We start from the raw sequence: 25052 nt of genomic DNA on the forward strand, positions 1-25052 counted from the left end.
CAAGCGTTGCACAGAAGCAGATGTGGCGGTTAGCTACTGGCTTACAGAGCCCGAGCAGGGGGAACAGGGTGGGGTCTGACTCAACTGAAAGGAAAATTTTGAAACTAAACAGATGGCAATCAACTTACAGGATGTTTGCTAGGGACGCAGGCTCCTTGGGGCTGAGACTATTTTTCTTGTTCCCAACATAATACACTAATATAAAGGCAAAGCTTGTAAACTATTAATCCACGATGCTCCAAAGCAAGTGAATTAAATGCAAGGCTAAAATCGGGTGAGTCTTTTCATTTGCTCTTCTTCGTGGAATGGAGCTTTCCTTCTCCGAGACTGGGACACTCCTTTACTTCCTGGGTGTGAGGCTGGTTTACAGTGTTAAGTCTAATCACATCAAGGTCTCCAGATAAGCAATGTCCCACCCTGCTTTCAGCAGTTAGTGCAGAGAAGCCACCAGGAAACGCCCTCCTCTGCAGTGCGGATGGGTGTGGGCGGAGACCCCTTAGGCGGGGCGCACGTGCCCCCAGGGTTTCCTGGTTCCTCACCGTCGCCCCTCTGTGGGTCAAGGTTTCCATCGTCTAGTTCCTAGCGGCAACAGTCTCCGGTGGCCGCCTGGCTTGGAGGATCAAAGCCAGTTCCTAGCGGTGAAGCCTCAAAGCACCTTGCAGGGCTCCCAGAGGCACAGACCCTGAGACCCTCCGCAGATCTGGACCGGAAGGCTGCGGGGCAACAAGAGCTGCGGCGACCACTGGCCAGCGCTTCTAGACTCGGGTGGCTGTGCAGACCGCGCGCCGCGCCCCCTTCTTAAGGGGGGGGTCAGGGCCCCTCAACAGCCTGCCTCCCCACGTGGACCCTGAGGCCGCTGGACCCGTGGCCTAGCCCGGCCCACCTCTGGTGAGAGAACTTTCTCTTTCCATTCTCTTGTTGACAAGCTGCTGTCAACACATGCCGCTGCAGATCCCACTGTATTTAAAGTCGCTTTATGAAACTGGCCTTGTCCCTTCCGCATTTTATGATTTCGCTAGTAGTATTAAAATAAACGACAATAAAAGCTAAAAATATGGGGAAAGGATAAAGGAAACGAGCAAAAGGCGGGATAAAATATCAAAGGATATCCTGTATGTGCGTTTATATTTTTATATATTTATGTTCTTTGAAATATAACAAGGGGCCCACCTTAAAAGAATCCTTTTACGAAAGGAAGCTAACTTATGTAGCTGATTGTAGGATATAATAATAATTAATAAAATGTATATTTTAGTTAAGATCCCATTGTAACTTATATACATATATGATGTTCAAATTAACCAAAGGAAAAGTAAAAAGGGCAAATAAATCACAAAATTTTTGATGAAACTTTCTACAGTTGTAAGAATTAATGCACAGAGGTCGTGTGTACTCCTTACCCAGTTTTCCCCAGTGGAAACATGTGCAACATTGTGGTGCCACATCGCAGCCAGGATATGCTGATGGAGACAAGACACAGAACATTCCCCAGCCTTCCTGTTGCGCTTTGATAGCCACATCCAGTTTCCGCTCACCCTCCCTCTCTCCTTACTGCCTGGCAATCACTAATCTGTTCTCCATTCCTATAATTTTGTCACTTCAACAATGTTGTACAAATAGAATCACAGAGTATGTTGTTCACTTTAGGGACTGGCCTACTTTTCATTCATCGTAATTCTCTTAAGATCCACCTACATTGTTGCACGTATCAGTAGTTCCTTTTGCTGGCAAGAGGGGTGGATAATAAATACTGACATAATTTGCAAACTGATTTTCACTAAATACAGTTAGTAAATGAAAGTAAGGAACTCGTATCTTGATTTATATACAATCAGATCAAAAAGGAATGACCTGGAGACTAGTCCTGGGACAGTTGCCAGTCCTTTGGGGTCAGGGTTATATGTTCTCTATTTCTGAAATAAGCCCACAGGAGAGTGAGACTTGGAAATAGCATATTCAGACAGGAAAAAAATCTAACGTGTTAACAAAGGAAACTAACTAAAGCCTGCTTATTCAGTCTTCGTTAGGAACAACCTAATAGATTTGGTTCTTGCAAATTTCAAATATCTGTACTAGTTCCTTTCAGGAAATCCACAGCCTAGTCTCACCCTAGCCTGTGTGTATTTGAGAGTTACATGTGACAGTCTAGGAGAGTGTGGCCTTTAGTACACAACTGCCGAAGCACGAAAAGAAACAACTCAAAGTCTGTTGTTGACGAAAAGCATGACAGATACAAAAACTTGAAACATTATTTCAAGTTTTTATCATTCAGAACAAAATTGAATACCAAATCAATTAAATCACATTATTATATATTCTGAAAATGACCACCATAGACTCAGCTGTTGAGTGACTTCTGATAGAGTTTTTTCCTTTTGAAAGAAAACTAGTGTAAATAAGTGTTTTATCTTTTCTTCATGAGCCTTCAGAACTTTGGGCTATATTCATTTCCTGTATTGTCTTCTGTTTTATCACTGTTGCTAGGGTACTTTCGCCTCTTGTTCACTTAGCTGATGAAGATCAGAATCACTCAGTTGTTGGTGAGTCCGTTCCTAAGAGCCAAGTCCTGCCTCTAGAAGTGGAGTGTGGATACTGGGAGGGCAGGGCTGTGCATTAGGAAGTGGCGCTATCATCTTGTAGTGAAAAAGCAGTAGCATTGGGTTAGACGCACACCCTTGCATTTTCTGAAGAAAAAAAAGCTTAAGGTCATGCAGCAGTATTAATTGGAAAAAAAAAAAATATATATATAGGAAAGGAAGACCTTCCCACAACTTCTTCGTTCCTGTAGCTGGGAAATTAGTCTTAACACAGCTCTCAAAACTGTGATCGGTTGATTCAGAAGAGCAAGCCCTCCCACATGGATTTTGCACATTGATTGGTCTTCCATAGAAACATGTGCCAATTAGCAGAACTTTGGCACATGACACAGATGCCAAGTGTTCAGAACAGACAAACGCAAGACTTCTGCTTCTCTGTCTTTGCATATGGTAATTTTGGTTAACGGTGCGGCCTATCAGAAACTGGAGTAACAGATCATAAAGAAATTCTTCCTGCACTAGGGCCTCTAAACTGTCCACCAGCATTGTCCTGTCCTCTTCCGGAACTGGGAACAAGATGTGGGTGCTGGGATTCTGCCCCATCTCCGTTTGTTGCTCCACCCAGAATAGGGCAGAGTGTTGTGATTAGGTTTTTTTTTCCTTTTTTGTTTTCCCCAGATACTACCAAGCTTGTTTTCTAGAATGACTGGCTGTACCATTTCGCATTTCCTACAGCCATGCATGAGTAATTCAGTTTCTCAGTAAGCTGTGTGTGTGTGTGTATTGTGGATGTATGTTTTTAAAAAATTGTGTGATGTATGAATTAAGGAATTAGAACTATTGATCAAAGGGAGACTCCAAGGTACAGTTGGACAGAAAACATTCAAAATCAGCTGATAGAAATGGACTTTACATTAATAATTTAATAATCATTCAGGGCAGATTGACGTAGAAGAGAGGAAACATGAAAGACTTTGTGGAAAGGCACAGAGCAATGAGAAAATAGAGAATGTGGACTGGTTGATGTTCTTTTAGCAAATTAGTAGCTAAGAACAAGTGGACATAGGAGCAGAGAGAATTAAAGACCCGGGTCAGAGCTGTACTACTCATTGCCCTCAAACAGGACCATTGTCTTGTGGCGTGAAGCAATAATGACAGCAAAAATTATTCAGCACATAGTATCATCTTTATGCAGATGAGGGTAACTGTGGTACTGAGAGGATGCATCACTCACCTAGAGTCACCCAGCTAGGAAGTGATTCAACCCAGGCATTCTGGCTTCAGAGTCCACGCCATTAAGCATTACTCAGTGCCATCGTGAGTCTCATAACTAAAGTGGGAAAAATTCATGCCATGTGAGTTACCTGGAATTAGATGCAGAACCATACAGAATTTAGTTATGTCCACTTGAAGGAAAGTTCTAGAGTAGATCTGTATTATAGTAATAAAAGAATAATGTGCTAAAGAGAAAGAATATAAGAATCATCTTTTATTCATATTCATCTTATATTCATCTATAAGGATGAATAGACCTTAGAGCTTAGATCTTAGGTCTACATATAGATATATTCATATATAAGGATGAATAGACCTTTAGACCTTAGATCCTAGGTCATAAGGGCTAAAAAGTGGCTAACTCCTATTGCTCTGTTACTTCTCCTGGCTATTTGGACATTGTTCAGTCACAATCACATAATTCCACCTGGCCTGTGTTACCTGGCCTCTAAGACTGCTTGAAAGAAACCTCCAGATACCAGAGTTGTCCAGCTAGGATAAAACAAATACTACGTCTCCTAGTGCTAAGGGAGCAGAACCTTCTGGCCAGATGCTGCTCACCCAGAAAGCAAACGAAAACGAGAAGTCAAGGGTGATTGGAGGAGCCACAGGCCCTGGAATGAAGAAAGCAGATGGCATCCAGGGGAGTGGAAGGCTTCACCTAGACAGACCTGTGGGAAGTTATGGATCTTAGGCCTCAAGCATGCTTTTCTACATGCTTGCCCATTGGACATGAAGACAATAAATAATTGGTGAATTATTGTGAAGTTCTTGTGAATGAATACAGGGCTACCTGGCAGACCTGACAAACTCAATGATCACACAGGATGTTCTAGTCATAAAAATTCCTAACTGAGCAGGTTATAATGGGAAGCTATGCCCTGAGGCCTATATGATACATTCATCTTTGTGTTGAACAAGCCCTGTTCATTGTCTTTGTGCAACTAGAATAATAGACTGGCAGAATGATCTGATCTCTTCTCCAGACCTTCAGAGATGAACACCTGGTACTGGGTGTTTATCAGACTGCCCCGACATTCCTCGTTGTTGTCCTTTGCCTGCATACCTCTGTGTGTTGTGTATGTTAAAGGTTAATGATCCTGCACCTGCCCATGTAAAGCAAGTATGTATCTCTTCATTTTTACTTTTTATTCAGTGCTAGAGATGTTCCCACTCGACCTTCCTCAGCCTCCTTAATTTGCCACCAATAGATTTCATGTAACCTTCCTTCCATCTAGCCCTTTGATTTTAATATATAAAGTAACTACAAAACTGCTACTCCTTGGAGCATTTTCTCAGTTCTGAGATGTTTTTTTAAAGATTTTATTTATTTATCTTCAGAGGGGAAGGGAAGGAGAGAGGGAGAGAACTATCAATGTACGTGGTTGCCTCTGGTGTGTCCCCTGCTGGGAACTGACCTGCAACCCAGGCATGTGCCCTGACTGGGAATTGAACTGCAATCTTGTGTTTCGCAGGCCTGTGCTCAATCCACTGAGCTACACCAGCCAGGGCTCAGTTCTGAGGTTTTGATTGTGGGTCTGGCCCTCAGTCTTGACTCAAATAGACTCTTTGAACCTTTTTTAGGTTTGAACTTTCTTTTGTCAACAGTCTTGTATTGTGTGATAAAACAATAAATGTACCACAGCTTGACACTTTTGTGTTTTTAATCTGTCATTTCATTTTCTCCTCTGTAGTACCTGAGATGTCACCTTTGTTTTTTACCCTACCCTTTCAAATGTTTGTTTCTATAACAGCCAACGTGTGTGCCTTTGATCCAGCTCCTTTGGGTTTATTTCTGTTGTCCTCAGAGTGAGGCAGTCATCCTTACTTTACCAAAATCTTTGAATCCAGCTGTCTTAATCCATTTGGGCTGCTGTAGACTGAGTGTCTTATAAGCAACAGAAATTTGTTTTTCACATTTCTTGAGACTGGGAAGCCCGAGATCAAGGTGCCAGCAGATTCAGTGTCTGGTGAGGACGCACTTCCTAGTTCAGAGGCATCTATTGTGTTCTCACAGAGCAGAAAAGGCAAGGAAGTTCCCTTAGAACTCTTTTTATGAAAGCAGGAATCTCGTATTCGAGGGCTGCATACTCATGACATAAACACCTTTCGAAGGCCCCACCTCCTAGCACCATCACACTGAGGGTTGGGTTTCAACATATGAGTTTGGGGGCATGGGAGGACACAAACATTTAGTCTGTGGCACCAACTGAGGGAATTTTTAAAAGTTATTTTTGATGAATGCAATGAACTTTTGGCAGAGTTGGATCAGAAATAAAGTTAATGATCTCCAATGAAATCATCAAGAGAACCGGTTACTGTTTTACTTTTGAGGAAGTGGAGGCCCTCAGTGTGGGAACGTGCTACCAGTTCAAAGGCACTTTTGCAGCTCAGTGACCCACAGTCCCCAACTTCCTCTTTTTTTTTTTAAACTCAGTGTATCTAGAGAGCTGATCATATTTTCTTCTACAAACTAAATTTTTTTTTGATTTTTTATTTTATTTATCTTTAGAGGGGAAGGAGAGAGGGAGATAAACATCAATGTATGGTTGCCTTTCGTGCATCCCCGGCTGGGAACTGGCCTGCAGGGAACCAGCCTGCAACCCAGGCATGTACCCTGACTGGGAATCGAACCTCGGTCCTCTGGTTCGCGGGCCTATGCTCAATCCACTGAGCTATACCAGCCAGGGCCCCAGCTTCTGAGAGCAGAAAGCAGAGTGCAGTTTGGACCACATGAAATTGCTGATGCTGTAGGTCAAAATCAGCTGGCCACTGGCAACTTCGTGTGACACAACCCCTTCCAGCCAGTAGGTCATGACATGGAATTACTCTCAGATTTTCTCTTGGTTTTAGTTGCGTTCACTGTCTGAAGAGTTGGATATCCATCCAAGTCCAGAGCCTCACCTGGGTGGGACGTGGGACCAAAAGATGGTTAAAATTCAGGCTGGTTCTTCTCAAGCTGACATTTCCTTCCAAAAAGTCAGATTCGAACAATCTGCTGAAGATACATGAAAGCCTTCAGTGGGGACAGCGACAGAAACATTGTTTTTTACCACTAGGTATATTTTTAGATATAGCACTATTCTTCTTTCTCTTTTTTCCTGGTATACAGTTATCAAAGGAATAGTTTGAAAAGCAGAACCTGTTTTTCTTGCTTCATATGTTGATGTGTCATCCTTGCTGCCTATGAGGAAATGCTGTCAATGAATATGTGTGCTATTTCCAACTCTTCACTTATCAGCTCACTTGATGCCATCTCATTTCTGGGAGGGAGGCCAGACCAGGACGTCCTTCAGGCTGTGGCAGAGCCCAAGGCTTCTCCTCACCATCCTGAGTTCCTCGGTGTCTTCGTCCTGTCTTCATCACGTGGCTGATGTGCGTCTGCTCTGTCCTGCTCGGCAAGATCCAGGAGTTGATGCCCAGGTACTCTGTCCCCCATTTCATCGCTAGCACCCCAAATAGACTAGATTCTTTAAATTGAATAAGAGTTGCTCTGAGAGCCTCACAATGAAATCACACTGAGCAGTCAGGATTATTCCATTACTCCATCATCACCCATTTGTGTTAATGATTGTCATCCCATCCCAATCTTACAGAGAATGTTCATGTGTCCTGACTCTCAGAATAACTTTGTGAAGAAGATATAGCAGGTATGTGGTAATGATTGTTCACATGAAAGTTAGTTTCATTTCATTTTCTTTCTGTTGATTAAAGCGTACAATTTTATTACATTTGCACTCTGTTCTCCTGAAATTTTACCTCAAATCTTATCAATAGTACATGTTGAACAACCTTTGTAATACTTTTCTATTGTATTCATTTAATGACAGTATTTTTCCCTCAAAAGGGGTGGGGTCTAATATTCATAGGATTATTAAATAAGAGCTCAGTGGCTGGCAGCCACACGTTAGGTAAATATATCACCCTTTATAAATGCTCCATGAATATTACTTGCATTTTTAGAATCCTCTAGACCTTGGCCATGACCACTTCCTCCTTTCAAACCACGGTGGCAGTGTTTGCCCTGGTTACCCTGCATGTCCGTGCCCTGGACACGTTTACAGCTGCAGTGTATGAACATGCGGTCATATTGCCAGAGGAAACAGAAACACCTGTTTCTCAGGACAATGCCTTGCTCCTCATGAACAAGAACATAGATATTCTGGAGAAAGCGATTAAGCAGGCAGCTCAGCAGGTATTCTTTTATTTCTCCTAATCCTGATTTATGGTAGGGACATGAGATCTGGTGGAAGATTGAAGTGTTGCGTTGTCTGTGTCACACATGGAGAGAGAATTTGGATTTGACTTGTTTTGAACAGGGTGCTGAAATTATCGTGACACCAGAAGATGCACTTTATGGATGGAATTTTACCAGGGAAACCATTTTTCCTTACCTGGAGGACATCCCAGACCCTCGGGTGAACTGGATTCCATGTCAAGACCCCAACAAGTATTTTATCTATCCACATTGTTTGTGCAAAAGTGCTATAATTCTTTAAAATGTGCATGTTCAGCCCAGCAAAATGATAAATCTTGAATTATCATGTAGATGCTATATGTTACTGCTATATTTACCTTGTCATTTGTTAGCTTTAAATAATTGTGCTTAGATACTGTTGAACAAGTATTTATGATTTATATCTTCAAGAAATTTGGAGAAACTATGTAAACAGGACTAGAGACTGAGAGGAAGAGGATCTCGTAGGTACAAGTAGTGAATTGCTTTCCGAAGTGGACAGTGGGCTGTGTTTGGAAAGCGTTTCAGAGTGTCTGTCTGAGGGCACCATACTGCAGTGTTCCAGAGTCCCTGCTCTGGAACCCGCTTCTCGGGCAGAGAGACCTCACCGTGTACTTCCTAGTGACTGATAAGACCTTATGCTTTGAAAGTTTGCATTTTTATAGGCTCATAACAGTAATTCTCCTGGGAAAAGGTGATCTAGAAATGGTCTAGTATAAAATACTTGATAGATATAGATGTATATTTACTTTATAAATCCCATAAATTTCTAATAAGAGATTATTGAGGTATAGATTTGCACACTTCAACACTTGCAGTAAAACGTCTTTCTCTCTCACACTTATTCTTCCTCAAATCCCCTCACTCCCTTACCCTCTCACACTCGCTCACTCTTTTACCTCAAATTAAGTTTATCAAACATTCCCCTGCCATATTATTGTTGGGGAATGATGGCCGCCACACTTTTTTAAGCATTCCTGGTTATTCTGAAATTTATATAAGGGCTGTCAGGAAAGGACATTTCTTTGCTCTGTAGTGAGAATAGAGGATTGCGTGACCCTTGGTGGCTCTGTCTTCCCATCCTGCTCTGAGCGGATCACTCTACGTGTTTATAAGAAACTTCCTTTTGTGCAAACAAAAGTACAATAGCTGGACAGTTTTTTCTGCACCGAAGTGTTAAGCATTGGGACAACACATTTGTTTTTAATCTCACTGTGGGATTAAGTTCTGGATTTCCTGTTAAAAACAAAACATGTTGCCATTTTATGGATGAGTCAAAGATCACAGTGACTACGGGAACTCGTAGATAGTGGGAGACGAGGTCTTCCATATGGTTAGTAAGCGCCTCTTTTACAGCCTGGAGTAGAAGGAATGCTTTTTGACGGAGACTGGCCTTGCATCATCACCCAGTATGGTCAAATTTAATTCCTCCATTCAATCATTATTTATTGAGCACCTGCTATGGGCCGGATACTATTCTGGGAGTAGGACAGACAGTACTAAATAAAACAGAGTCTGTGCCCTCCCTTTGGGTGATGAATATTTTGTGGAGGAAGAAAGATGTAAACAAACTCATTTACTATATAGAATGTATTGTGATAAAAATAGAGAAAATGTGGTACTCGGAAGGGATGAGGTGTAGGGCCTATTGTGGTTATTTGTATTTTATTTTACTTTATCTTCATTGCATTTTTTCCATTACCTATTGCTGTTGGTTTTAAATTTGTATTGACTAGGGAGCTTTCAGTGAGTATGGCTCGAGTGCATTGGCAAGGGGCAGACACTGTGAGATGAGATCAGAAGGGACTGTGTTGTGGGGGTGCTGTAGGTGCAGGGGTGCCCAACCTATGGCCTGTGGGCCACATGCGGTGCAGGGTGGCTATGAATGCAGCCCAACATAGAATTGTACATTTATTTAAAATCTTTTTTGCTCCCCAGTTTTCATTAGTGTTTGTATATTTAATGTGTGGCTCAAGACAACTCTTCTTCTGGTTGGCGTCTCTTCTTCAGAGACATCAAAGGTTGGACGCCTCTGATAGGGCCTTGAAGTCTATTGTAAGAACTTTGGTTTTTCCTCTGAGTGTGAAGGGGAGACACTGGAGGGTTTTGATTTCAGGAGTGACTCAATCTGACTCATGCTCCAAAAGCACCACTCTGGTTTCTATATTGGGAAAAGACCAGGAGGGTAATGACAACGCAGAAGACCACTTAGGAAGCTATTGTAATCATCCTGCCTAGAGCTGATAGGGGCTGAAACCAGGTTGGAATTGGTGGAGGGGGAAAGAGGTGGTCAGAGTATAGATATGTTTTAGAGGTCAAGGTGAGAGGATTCGTGCCAGATGTGGAAGTATGAGAGAAAGACAAGCTCCAAGAGTAACTCCCAAGTTTTGGCCTGTGCAGCTAGAGGCAGGGAATTGCATTTGCATGTATAGGGAGCACTGAAGAAATAATATTTCTGGGGTAGAAATTAGGAGGCCAATTTGGTGCATCTTAAGTTTGAGATGTCCTTTAGGCATCCAAGTGGAGATGTCGACCTGACATGAAAGGACAAGGTCAGGGTTGGAGACAGAAAATCAGGAGTCAGCATATTGAAGGTTTTAACACCATGATGGCTTCACCTATGGAGTGAGTTAAATTATAGAAAGGGTCTAATACTTGAGATCTAGGAAATTCCAGGGTTTAGACTCAGGAGAGATGTGGAGGAGCCAGCAAAGGAGAATGAGATGAGGAGCCAGTGAGCAGGAAGGTGTGGGGTCCAATAAGCCAGGAGAAGGATGTGATTAACTGTGGCAACGGCTGCAGACAAATAGGATGAGATCAAGTAAGACGTGGGTCTTCATGGGCAGTAATGAGAGTTTTCTGTTGGGATCATGACAATGAAAGCTGATTTGAGTGCCTCAAAAGAGAATGGGGAGAAGACAAGCTGGGAACAGGATGGACAGTTTTTCTAGGGGCTTTGCTGTGAGAGGGAGCTGAGAAATTGAACAAGATTCAGAGAGGCATTTGGGTTCAAGAGAAATTTTTATTTCATTTTTTTGTAAATGCAAGGTACTAGAGCATATTTGCATGCCGATGGAATGACCCTAGGGAGGAGACAACCAACGATGTAGGAGAGTGAGTAATGAATTGCCAGAGCAATACATATAATGTAGAAAAACTCATGAAGTCAAAGTATAATTTGTGGCTTTTAAAATATGATACTTTTCATACATAGTTTTTACACTAACTTCAGTTACACTCAGGCTCTTACTGTTCTTTTTTAATTAAGTTTTTTTAAATACCGCTGACATTCAGTGTTTTATTAGTTTTAGGTATGCTGTATAGCGGTTAGACATTTATATGACTTAGGAAGTGATACCTCTGATAAGTCTAGTGCCCACCTAGCGCCACCCCGTAATTACGACAGTGTTATTGACTACATTCCCTATGCTGCACTCTACATCCTTGTGACTGTTTGCAACTACCGATTTGGGTTTCTTGACCCCTTCACCTTTTTCACCCAACCCCCAACCCCCACCTCCCACCTGGAAACCGTAGGTTTGTTCTCTGTATCTAGGAGTTTGTCATTGTTTACATCCAAAATGACTAAAATACATTTCAACTTGAAATGCCTTTTTAATCGAGATATAATTGGCACATAATATTGTGTAAGTTTAAGGTATATAATGTGTTCATTTAATACATTTATATATTGCAATATGATAGCCCCCGTAGCTCTAGTTAACCCTCTTATATGTCGCATAACTATCATTTCTATTTTGTGGTGAGAACAATTAAGATTTGCTCTCTAAGCAACTTTGAGGTTTATAGTAGAATATTGTTGGCTATGATCACTATCCTGTGCATTAGATCTTCAAAACTTATTTATCTACTAGTTGCAAGCTTGCAGCCCAATTCCCCCACCCCCCACCCCCTGGTAACCACTATTCTGCTACGTTTTTCTGAGTTCCGCCTTTTTATGTTTTACATATGAATGCCATTATACAGCAGTTATCCTTCTCTGACTTGTTCAAATGTGTTCATTAAAATTTGATGTAGATTTGGTCACACACCAGTCCAAGCGAGACTCAGCTGCCTGGCCAAGAACAACTCTATCTATGTTTTGGCAAATATTGGAGACAAAAAGCCATGTAACTCTAATGACTCCTCCACCTGTCCTCCTAATGGCTATTATCAGTACAATACCAACGTGGTATATGACAAAAAGGGACAACTGGTGGCACGTTACCATAAGGTAAGGGGGGCAAATGACACCTCTTGTGAGAGAGGTGAATGCTGTGTGTAGGAGCTTGAGCTTCGTTCCCTGTGTATGATGTCCTTAGAGATTTTTTAAGGCAAGCACTGAAGAAAACCACATTTTAGAAAAACACTAATCTGGGAAAAATAGACAAAGACCTATTAGAAAGATGTTGAAATAGTCTAGAATTAAGACAAATCTTTCGTACGTAAAAAGAATTTTAATATTAACTCAACGGATATCAAGGTGACTATAATCTAGACACCATTTAATGCTGACATGATACAAGGGTGTTTCCTAATTGTCTGAAGGAGTTTCCTAGAAGTTGATTTCCCTGTTTTCTATCAAGTTACAAAAATAATATTTTTCTTTATTTTCTATGCCAGTTCATTTAAGTACCCTCTTATGGATTTAAAGACAGATCAGAAAATTTTTACTTTAAACTCTGAATTAAAAGAACATACTAAACTTAAGCCATGATTTTATACTAAATTGGGCAGGGAGAGAGATTCCGGCCTTTTATAAAATATGAGATATGCATGTCAGGTGTGTGCCCCCTTCCTCCCTAGACTGTCTTTCAGATGTAGCCTCAGAATCTTCTGAGTGGAGAAACAATCTGCTGGAAGTCCCAGTTAGAATACAAGTATTTGCCAGGTGGAATGGTATTAACGCAAGTGTTTTCAATTTTTTTTATCGTGTACTGCTATAGAAAAATTTTTTAACTTGAGTTGTTGTCACTGTATGTCTATTTAGTTTTGTGTTTATAAATAAAACCCATAACTTTCAAACAGTTTTCTTCATGATTTTGTGGGTTTTGACAACTTCTTTTCATTTGTAATTAGACTTGCATATTCTCCTAAAAATGTGTCTCGTGTTAGAAATACAAATATTGGCTCTTCCATTTTTTGTTATCTAGACTTTGCATTTTAGTATTATTCTTAATACACTTTCTTTGCAAGAGTCATTTTAAAGATTCTGCCATCCCGCAAGTGTTTACTTAGTTCAACTGGTAGCGCAGCTGATCGATCCGTTTCACCGGGCCCAAGTCAAGGTCAGGGCAGTGCAGTGCACTGATGTGGACGAGTGAGGGAGGAACTTCTGGTTACTCTAAACTGAAGGGCTCTCACTGTCCCCTCAGAGCACTTTGAAGACCCTTTGTGACCCATGAACTCTAACATATGGACCTTTCTCAGTCAATTTTAAAAATACTAGTAAAGTCAATTCTTTTTGTCATTTTTTGATAGGAAACTATTGTAGAAAGAAACTTTATTAGTCTTGCTCCTAACCCTCTTCATTCTCTACTTTGCAGACCACTTTATTAAACTGTTGACTCTAATTGTTGTATTATACTAGGATAGTTGCTTAAGTTTACTTGGAAGGAATCAGAGAGAGAGAGAGAGAGAGAGAGAGAGAGAGACTACATTTTCCGTGGACTTCCACTTCTGATTACTAGATTAATTCATTTCCTCTAGAGTTGCTGTTGTTGACCATAGCCAAATCTGTTACTAATTTTGGAGGGTTTTTACAAGTCATCTCTTTGGCAAAGAAGGTTTTCCTGGTTTGATCTCGTGCATTTGTTACAGTACCACCTCTACTCTGAGCCTCAGTTCGATGCGCCTGAGAAGCCGGAGCTGGTGACTTTCAACACCACCTTCGGAAGGTTCGGCATTTTCACGTGCTTCGATATCCTCTTCCATGATCCTGCCGTGACCCTGGTGAAGGATCTCCGTGTGGACACCATACTGTTTCCCACAGCTTGGATGAATGTTTTACCCCTTTTAACAGCTATTGAATTCCACTCAGCTTGGGCAATGGGAATGAGAGTCAATCTTCTTGTGGCCAATACACATCATGTCCGTCTAAACATGACAGGTAATCTATGACCAGATAAGACTTGTAGATAATACACCTAAATACAGAGAAATTAATGCTCAGATGTGAGCTGTCATCATTTTTTTGCTTTTCTATAGGGACTAGCCACTGTATTTGCTCACTTTTCACATGCAAGGAAAGCCTAGTGACTGATTTTAACTGCTCTGCTTGTGTTACCACCTGTATGTGTATTATTTCCTTTATCCCCACAGCAGCTCTGTGGGATGAGCGTCACCGTCCCACTCTGACACATTACCCCACTGGGACACAAGGAGCACAAGGACCTTGCCAAAGCTCCCAGCTAGTGAGTGGGAAAGCCGGAACTACACAAGATTTGCTCCGTCATGGGCAAAGGGCAGAGACATGCATTATTAACATGTTGTATACCTTCAAAGTAAACACATTAACTTCAAAGTGAAAAGTGGCTTAAAACAACAAACATTTATTTTCTTACTTTTCCTACTGGTCACAATTTGGGACTAGATTAGCTGGGTGATCCTGACTCAGGCTGCGTCTTCAGGTTACATCAAGCAGTTAGCTGGGTTAGCAGTCACGTGGAGTCTCCAGTAGAGCTGCCGCACACGGCTGTGTTGGCAGGTCTCTTAGTTTCTCAGGGGCTGTGGGTGGGCAACCTTCATTTCTTGCTACTTGGGCCTCTCCAGAAGGCTGTGTGCTGTGCCCTCATGACATGGCAGCTTACTTTTTCCAGATCGAGGGGGAGAGAGAGAGAGAGAGAGAGAGCGCACTCAAGCACGCTGCGACTGGTCACACTCCGTCACTTCTGCAGTCTCCCATTCATTGGAAGTGAGTCGCAGAGTGCAGCCTCCACTCAAAGGGAAAGGAATAAATCTACCTATTGGAGAGAAAGGTGTAGAAAAATTGGGGACACTTTTAAAACACCGCTGTAGTGGGGAACAGGAGAGAATTTTGTATTGCCTTTCCCAATTTTCCATGACTCCCAAATACAAAGATTTGTATATTTGATTTAACTTTACATCATGCTCATAAGCATTCTCATTATAGTCAAAGTTTACTGGACGTGAGACACCGAACACCTATTTAATGCCGTCAAGAGAGAATAGAAGTGCCTGGGTGTTCGGTGTGACTAGAGGCCTGTGTGCCGTCTCATTGTGATGAACATGGGCACGTGACCGCATACTCAGTTCTGAGGGGGAAACTGGCAGTGTTGGTTTTAAAAGACTCACTTTCTGTTCACAGGCAGTGGCATTTACGCTCCACACTCTCCCAAAGTATACTATTATGACATGGAAACAGACCTGGGAAAGATCCTTTTTTCAGAAGTGGACTCTCATCCTCGAAGCTCCCCTGACTTCCCAGCGGCCGTGAACTGGAGTGACTATGCCACGACCATCAAACCATTCCCAGTACAGAAAAGCACTTTCAGGGGATTTATTTCCCGGGATGCGTTCAACTTCACAGAACTGTCTGCAAATGCAGGCAACCTTACAGTCTGTCAAAAAGATCTCTGCTGTCATTTGAGCTACAGAATGTTAAGAAAAGAAGAGAGTGAGGTATATGCTCTAGGAGCTTTCTCAGGACTTCACGGCCGCAGGAGAAGAGAGTACTGGCAGGTAAGCTCAGCTCCAGTGAAAGGGGGTGTGTAGGTGTCAGTAAATTACAGGGTTTGCGTTTGTGTCCCAGAGGGCCAAGTTTTTTCACTCTGCACTTCGCCAGCATCAGACACACACACACACACACACACATGGAGTAATTGTATGATATTCGCAATTGGAGTTAAGTATAATGTAATTGCTTGCTTTGACCACATTTTTAAAAAGTATTAACCTAAAACTCAAAAAGAAAAGAAAAAAAGTATTAACCTGACCATGATAATTTTGTATTTGACTAATGAACTATTGTACATTTATAGTGTAGCATAATAAAGCTTTTTTTATGTAGTTTCGCTAATGAATCTGAATGTAAGGTCTTGTTTTGACTTTTAAAACCAGCAATGAATAGGGACAACAACTTCATCTTAGTTTCTCTTGTAATCAGTTGTCCTGTTCATTTTATTCCCTCCCAATGACAAGTATTTAAAATTTAAACTTTTCATATAGTGTTGGCTATGCATTTGTATCTTCTTATTACATTTTGTGCCCCACTGTCCTCTCCTTAAAAAAAGAGTGTGGAAAACAGTAATGGTCCAAATTTTAACCATTACTTTAGCTTTAGTGCTAAGGTTGCCAAAAGACCTCTACTCTATTGGGTCAACTAATCATCTGGCATGCCAAACTCATGGTTTAAGTCTAATTCTAAACTGGCTTCTTTCTTTCAATCCTTTTGTTACCCACAAAGTGGGGTGAGTTCTCAAATCGTTTGCCATTTCCAGTAAAGCTGCTAGTGATAAAAAATGACCCAGATCCCTTTATCATATAGAGAAAACACTTGCTTTTTTATTGTTATAAACTGAGTCAACCATTCTAGTTCAAGTAACTGAGATGTAAGATATTGCACTCTATCTACACCTGTTCTACATAGGTATGCACAATGCTGAAATGCAAAACAACTGATGTGACAACTTGTGGACAACCAGTAGAAACTGCTTTGACAAGATTTAATGTATTCTCTCTAAGTGGCACATTTGCAACAGAGTATGTTTTTCCCGAAGTGCTGCTTACTAAAATTCACCTGTCACCTGGAAAATTTGAGGTAGGAGAATTTTAAGAGCATTTTTATTTTCTCTGTTCTCTGAAGCCAAGTCAAATAGGTTATGGCTACTGTATTGCGTAACTTTTCCTGTATAGCAAACTTTCTCATACCTTAGGGACTTTAGATAATATCATTTTTCAGCTCTTACTTGGTGGTGGACAATGTGAACTGAGTGCACCTAGGCTGTGTTTCTGGTTTGCCACAGGCTTAGCTGATCTTGGCTAGGCTCATTCATGCGTCTCTCACTAGCTGGTATATTGGGCTGGTTCTGATGGCCTTGTCTTAGACTAGTGGGGTGGTTGGGGCCACTCTCTCTCTGTGGTCTCTCTTCTTCCAGGAGGCTCAGGATTGAAGGAGCCCAAGAGCATCAAGAGGGAAAGTCACAATGGGCGAGTTTTTCATAAGTTTCTGCTTGCATCAATTTTGCGAATGTCTCATCAACCAAAGCAAGTCACATAACCAATGTAGTTTCAAGGGTTACAGAAATACGTGATGTGGTCTCTCAGTGAGCTGTAAAATCACATTGCAAAGGGGCATGGATAGAGGAAGAGGAAATATTTTGGCCATTTTTACAATAACAAGTTATTGATACTTTGTTGGAATAACATGATAACATACCTAAAACCTATGAGCTCAAGGCAATATTTTGAAAAATATTTACTTTTAGATTTTTTTATTTCCTATTATCACATGTGGAAGCAAGTGGAAAATTAGATGTTTACTTTACAAATCATAGTGGCTATAACCAATTCATTTGCAGATTAAGCTGGCCTCAAATTAGAATTAAGACTCTATAAGTTTATGTCTGTTAGTACATGGCACACACACACACACACACACACATACTCAACTAGACCAGCTTGAACCCTAATGTCTTCTATGAATTGTGGCAGACAGGGGCAGGGTTTCAGGAACTAGGGTAAAGTCATTGCATTTTCTATAAAAGAAAAATTGTATCTATATTACTTCATCTAAGGCATTAAGCAAGAAAGTCTTTACAATTGCTGATTTCCAATGGTCGTGTCTGCCTACATTATCAGATTGGGATATATCGTATTGACAAAAATATTTAGTTCTATGAAACCAAAGTTTAACATGTAGTGCAGCCTTCGGGCTGAGAGACCCATAGAACAGGAATCCTTGGTTGCCATAAGACCAGGGTAGGTAGACTATCATGAACAAGTCGAGGCTGGAATAAAAGCATAAATGCCAACTACAAAAAGTCATAATCAGATCTGAAGTGAGGGAGCCAGAACTGAAATCTAGGTGGTCGGGCTAGTACAAATAAGGGGAGATGAATTGGAAATGTCTGGAACCACTTCGGGAAGTGAGGGGAAGGAGAGCAGGATTCATACAGACCGGGGGTCAGGTAGTGTCTGTGCCCTGCATCTTTGAGGCCCTGCTATCTGAAGCAAGCACGCTATCTACTCTTCTGGGCAGCACTTTGGCATTTCCCCCATGTAATGGAGTCATAGAACTGTATCTCCTTCAGGAATTATCCTAGGGTGAGACTGAGCATTTATGTCAGAAAGCACCTCATTTATGGGAGAAAGGTGAAGACTTCTCAAGTTTTCCAGCCTGGGTTAAAAGTCCAAATTCAGAAATGCCATTTCACTCTATCTTAACCACACAGTGGTTGAAGAAGTTGGATGGCGGTAGTTGATAAGAAGTCAGAGAGCAGGAAGAAGTTTGGACATAACTGCCTTCTTTCTTTGTTTTAATTATTTTTTCATCCCAGATCATTTCAGGTAGCTGGAAGCAACAGAGAATGATACAGAAGAGTAAATGGTTAAGTGCTTGGTGGTATTATATTTGTAGCTTTCAGCTTAATAATTCTAAGAACTTGTCATTCTGTCTTCCACATCTGGGCACTGGACCCTTGTTTTTGCATGGAAGGAAGGAGGGAAGGGAGAGGCTGCACTCATCATCTAAATTAGCCACTTTATGGTATATTTATCATTTAGATCATGTCTCATCTGTTCCAGCTTATTCATTGAAAGATGAAATATTATACAGTGTCACACCCAAAAGATAAAAGATAAAAGATACACTTGCCTGTTAGTAGGCAGGGTTTTTGATACCACGTTGTCTTGGGGGAAGCTCCATGACCTTCAGTTCACAAGTGTTGATGCTCTGTGATGTTACTTTCCCTGAAGTTCATCCCATTCTAAGGAAGAAACACTAACCAAACTCACAAGATGGAAAACAGAGAGAACCAATAACTGTTGTCTCAAGAAAGCTATCCATTGGCGAGTCCGCTCCAACTCCGAAGCTATGGATCAGAAGTTTAGTTTGTGAGGACAGGATTGAAACAAAAGGGGCTGGGTCTTCATAGAACAGATTTTCAAAACACCAGGAAAGTCTGAGGCATGTCCTTCTCTCCTGTAGGGCTGGTGACCTAAGACCACGCTGAATCTGGTGCCTACATTCCTCAAAAAGAGCCAGATGAAGAGAGCTCAGTTGTTGATGTTTTAGGTTATTCTTTCTCTAGAAATCTTTTAGGTCATGGCCCTTCTTTTGACATATTGTTTTTAGAGAGACCAGATGACAGGTTTTTTATGAGTCATGTCGGCCATGTCTTCTGGAGTACTTCCCAGCGTTCTGGACTTAGCACTCTTCATCAGCAAATATTTACACATTATCTTATAGGATTGCTTCTGCAGAGATTTCACCACATTTAACAAATGTCTTTCCCACCCCCAAGGTTACTGACCATAACCACAAATGTGGGAAACAACTTGCTATGATGTTTTAGGCAACTCCTGTGTGTTGTCAGATATCTGATCTCTACAACTGACTAGTGATGCATCCTTGTGCAAGTCACAAGTGAACCTGCATTTTCTACCTGTCAAGACAGAATATCTTCCTCATGGATTTCCTCAATATGATAATGCATGTGAATGTACTTTGTGAATAGTAAAGCATTATACAAATATCAGGGTGTATTTTTAAGTACTTAGTACTACGTGCTTACCTTGTGAACCAAGGTCGTTAACAACTGGAAGGAAAAGCTTGCCAGAAATAAGCCGTGTTTCTTTTATAGGCCATGAATATCATGTAAGTGTAGATCAATGTGCAGATGGGCTGGAGGCATAAGGGGCCAGGTTCCTTTTCAGGTCCAGTAGATCAGAATCTCTTAATGGGACCTGTACTTTTTGAGAGGCCCACAGATGGTTTTGATAGGTAAGAACTACCAGCTTAAGGGATTAATCAAAAAGATGAAATGATATTTTATAAACACTGCTTAAGTAGCCAGTAAACTGTATATCACAGTTTTTAAAAAGTCTAACAAGAAACGAGTAAAAACACTAAGTTCTAGCTAGAACCTGAGAGACAATCACAAATCTAGAGCCATTAATCCGAAGAAGATTAAAATAGACAGAATTTTACCATATTGATAAAAAGTCACTAGAACATAAAGTATCTGCGTTTAACTTGTTTTAAACTTTCACTGACCTACAACTTAAAATATAATTCTGATATTTTAGGTTAGTTCCTTTAATGAATAATTTAATAAACAAGGAACGGGTTAACAATGAATACAACAAGCAATAAACAGTGAGCATTTAATATCTTCTTTTGTTTACTTAATTGCCACAGGTTGTGTGTCTGAACACTTGTTACTGATCTATGTCTCCATATACACACGAGGACCGCAAAGGTTATCTTCTAGGACATTTAGTCATTTTCTTCTAGTTAGGAAGTATCTGGTTTCTCAGGGTCCAAGTTCATCCCCATCTAAAATGCCCTTGTCACAACTGATGGACTCATTTTCTTTTATTCTTGTTCTATCTATTGTCTATCTATTTGTGTTTCTTTTTATTCTGACCCCATTCATTTGGACACATGACTTCCACACAGAGAGACCTCTGGGCTTTTAGGATACATCTGGTCTTTCCTGCCTTTTACCACCCGAGCCCCACCTTCGTCTTTGACCTCATGGCTTATTCTCCTCTTCACCAGTCTTCGGTTGTAGCCACTGGTGTGCTGTAAATGTGAACAACCCACTCTGTGAAGAAGAAAATAAAAAGCCCTGATTTGTGGCATTTGCCAGTTTTCATGGTGGACATACCCTCACCACGATCAAGTTCAAACAAAGTCATCAAGAATGACTATGTTTAACAGCCAGCTGTCAATGTTGCTGGAATTTCTACGCTCTGTTATGGTGAGCAGAACAGACACACCACCAATTTCAGCACATCACTGGTTCTAACCAACTGGAGTGAGAAAACACATCGCCTAGACCTGCCACCCACTTATGGCCCAGAATGGGACTTTGCTACTTGGATTTCCACGTCCCACAGTGTCTTCTGTTACCAGCCGCAGGGAAAAATTCCTTTAACTGCGCCTTCTTTTGGCAGGTTGTCCCACTCTGGGAAGCAGATCAGTCCAGTTGTTCCTTCTCTGACCACCTAAGAATTTTCCTATTTCCCCCTCTAATACATAATATACTGATTTCTCAGTTTTATCTTTAACTTTTAAGCTTCTTGAGGGAAGGGTATAATTTTACTCCACTAGCTCATGGTTATCCTGCATTTAATTGGATTCAAGAAATGTTTGCTGATGATAATTTTTGACTTTTCATGAAGACTTACATCTTGTTGACTGCGTTGTGTTTCTTGGGATCCCCAAGATAGGAATTGAGACAAGACGCCAGAAGAATTTCCAGGCAAATTTTATTAAGCTTATGCTTAAGCACAAGGGAGGCAAAACGGAGGAAAGGAAGGTCCTTTGAACTTACTCAGGGGCTGGCTCTGCTTGGCTGCTTTTATAAGCTGGGATCAAAGCAAGCTTGTATGAAGAGGTGGGCTTTTTGAAAAAGGTAGGCTGGTGGGATTTCCCACATCAGGGTCATGACTTGCTTTTCCAGCTCTGTTGCCTGGTAACTATGTTCACACCTGCACTGCGTTGGCGGGGGTGGGGGGGGACGGTAAGAGGGTGATGTAGCTCACCACAGCAAAACTTGATCAACTGTGCAGGTGGATCAGTAGTTTCAACATCTGCAAGGAAGCAAGCAGTTAGAAAGAAGAAAGAATCAGCTACGTCTACATTTCTGAGTAGGGAGTGGAAGTGTCATGACATTGTTCTGGTCAGCTTATTGGCCACCTGGTCAATAACTTGGCTTCCTGGCCACCCAGTGTTTTTACATTCCTGGGCCCAAGACTCTCTACTGTCTCGATTTGTTGAAACTCAGAATGACTCTAGTCTTCATTACATATGAAATCGCTGTCCCTGGGGCCCTGGCGAGGTAGCTCAGTTGTTTAGAGTGTCGTCCTGATAAGCCAGGGTTGTGCAATCTCTTATCAGGGCACATACGGGAACTGATGTCTCTCTCTCTATCTCTCTCCCCCACTCCCTACCCGCCTCCTTCCTTCTCTTCTGCCATTCCTCCTTCCCTCCATCTCTCCCTTACCCTCTCTCTATCTAAAATCAATAAGCATGTCCTTAGGTGAGGATAAAAAATAAACTTTAAAATAAAAGTAGCTGTCTCTTTTTTGTCCTGCCTGTTCCCAGCTCCCCCCACCCAGTCAAACTGGAGCGACTTGATCAGCCATGAGATCTAGGATTATTTCAAAACTATTATTCTGCTTGCGATGCATATCTAACCAAGCTGACTGTACTTTTCTCACTGGTTCTTTAGGTACTAAAAGATGGGCGCTTGGTGAACAAGAATGGGACGTCTGAGCCTCTTCTGACAGTGTCGCTGTTTGGGAGGTGGTACGCGAAGGACTCACATTCCATCTCAGGAGGGATCGGCAATTTGGAAACAACTAACCTGTTAATATCCACTTTACTAATGATCACAACTTTGCAAATATTGTGATGGCATGGGACATCTCTTTATCACAATTTATTTATGCAGTGTATTTTTTGCTAAATGTATTTATCAGCTTTCCAAGTTACTAAGAAATTCTGAAGGGCCATCTCTGTAGCATAGACCAGTGATTTTTAAATATGTATTTTTCTCATCTTGAATTATTTGAGCTACTACGGTAAATTTGCCCCCTAAGTGATTGGGTCAGATGAATGAGTGTCAAATCTTAGCTCTAACCTTATTTGGTCCGTGACCTTGTGTGTGCTGTGTGCAGGAGAGGTAGAGTGCAGAGCTGCAGGGTCATTGTAAACATAGCTGTGGCCTTTGAAGAGAAGAGGAATGATGAAGATTGAGATTTTTGTGACTGAATTCTATTTGACATTAAACACGATTCAAATTAATCCGCTTTTCTGTGCTCACGATTAGAGGGAAAGGCACTTTCCAATTAGATGGTAATGTTGAAGTTTATATTCACCTTGAAAGCTGTTTTGAGTTGTTCTAGAAGAGATGACAGATAGTGCAGGTTTGTATCAAAGGAGACCTGACTCAGGGCATTCTTAGTCCTGAACTACCTCACCTGTGGTATGATTTAATGGGCCCAAATCCCACAACACAAAGACCACGACTGTGATTAGCGACACTGTTTTCAATAGTGGGTAGCCTGCACTTCTCAACACGTATATATCTCATTCTTTGTGAAATACGGTGTATTTGTTATTGATCATTTAATGCAAATATTCTTAAAATTATAGAAATAAATGTTCAGATTTTTTTCAGATTTAACATCTTCAAAATTATTTTGTCTAGTGTTTTCACATTGAAATATCCCTTTTGAGACATTTGTGTTTTGTTTTTTTTTTATGTTGTTGTATATTACTCCTTATAGATTCAATTTGTCTATTCTATTACAGTGCAGTAGGAAAAGAGGAATATTTTTATAATGGAGTGGCTAGTATCCAGAAAGGAAATGGAAGTTAAGCTACATTTTTGTTTTTAATTTTGAAGAGGGGTTTCTAAGCTGCTGTGTTTACCATGGGGGCATCAGAGAAGGTCATTTTGAAGTGGCAGTGAATGCACTTGTTTATACATAGTCCAGATCACACAACCATCACAACTGTGTTCTTGTGCCTTCTCATCAGACATGGAGAGTTTCAGATCTGCAAGGTCCACTTAGTGTCTGAAGTTGGACATTGTGCAATGGCATTGCTGTGCGTATTGTGACACTTGGGCAGTGACATTTTGCTTCAAAAAGTTAAACTGGAAATCAGCTGCTGACCCTAAACCCTTCAGTTTAGGCCTTCATTCTCTCGGGAATAAAAGGCCAAATGATCAGGGGAATCCGAGTTATTCTCAGAGATCTTTATAGTTTCTTGGGGTGAATGTCAATTGTTGGTCTCTGCCAGGCCTCCCCTTTCCCCTCTTTTAAAAAAAATTGTTTATTTTGAGAGAGAGGGGAAGGGAAAGAGAAAGAGAGGGAGAGAAACATGAGAGTGGGATGCCTCTCCTGCTCCCCATAATGGTGACCTGGCCTGCAACCCAGGCATGTGCCCTGACTGGGAATCAAACCAGTGACCCGTTGGTTTGCAGGTCAGCACTCAATCCACTGAGCCACACCAGCCAGGCCTCCCTTCTCCCCTCTTTGGAACTCCTCCATGTATTTGGGGTTGGAGATCATTCCTCTTAGCTCCAGAGTGTGTCCAAGCTTTACCAGTCATTGACTAGACCTGCAAGGCCAGAGATTTATGCAGTGCTGAGTACGTGTTTAAAGAATTGTCGCCAGAACTTTTGACGATAAAAAATTAAAAAAGAAGTCCTCTTTTCTGCCATCAAAGACACAAGAACCATGTAAATCTGGATCTCCCAGAAGCTATCTTCACTGATGTGGAGAGCAGGACCAATAACATGGCATTGGCCTTGTCAAGATAGCATAAAGTATATAAAATAAAATGGAGTAACTCATGTCAACCAGGATGGCTGCCAGGACATTTTGGCTCAAGAGGGAAACTACCTAAGGCAGAGCAGACACATCTGGCAACAAGACACACTTAACATATCTGCACATGTGATCAGAATAGCCATGTCTGCAGAGTGGTACCACACATAGGTCCCTAGGGAAGTTCCCCAAGTGCCAAGGGTGCCAAGTAGAATAGTCATGTACCACCCGCAGACAGGCTCCTAAGAAAATTTCTCACTTGCCATGAAGGGTTCTAAGACACTTATCAAGAAAACCAGAAGGGTGGAGTACACCACTTCCAAGGTATTCCTCAGGCAGGCTCCAGACCACTGCTGAGACAGCCGAGCTCCACACACCAGAGTGCTGCTCCACGCCACGTTGATCTCCCTTGGCATCGGCTCCTGCAGGCTCTGCCCTGCTGGACTGAGGACTTCATCTGCTCCGCTGCCCTCGGG

General features: G+C 41.5%; 1 protein-coding gene across 2 annotated transcripts; it reads left to right on the top strand.

Annotated features, from left to right (window-relative positions):
* Positions 1-854: 854 nt before the first annotated feature.
* Positions 855-23430, top strand: VNN2 (vanin 2). 2 transcript variants are annotated; one of them, XM_037045717.1, is made up of 10 exons: positions 855-888; positions 6925-7235; positions 7409-7462; positions 7776-8007; positions 8132-8262; positions 12088-12283; positions 13870-14158; positions 15377-15750; positions 16658-16828; positions 22470-23430. In XM_037045717.1, exons 4-10 carry the CDS (start codon positions 7795-7797, stop codon positions 22650-22652), a joined length of 1557 nt encoding a protein of 518 aa, XP_036901612.1. In that variant the 5' UTR covers positions 855-888; positions 6925-7235; positions 7409-7462; positions 7776-7794; the 3' UTR covers positions 22653-23430. The 2 variants fall into 2 exon arrangements, with proteins under 2 accessions (XP_036901612.1, XP_036901613.1); XM_037045718.1 differs by lacking the exon at positions 7409-7462.
* Positions 23431-25052: the final 1622 nt, after the last annotated feature.

This window comes from Sturnira hondurensis, unplaced genomic scaffold (assembly GCF_014824575.4).
Source record: "Sturnira hondurensis isolate 20B ecotype Veracruz unplaced genomic scaffold, ASM1482457v3 Scaffold0004474, whole genome shotgun sequence".
In the NCBI taxonomy this organism is placed as follows: Eukaryota; Metazoa; Chordata; class Mammalia; order Chiroptera; family Phyllostomidae; genus Sturnira; species Sturnira hondurensis.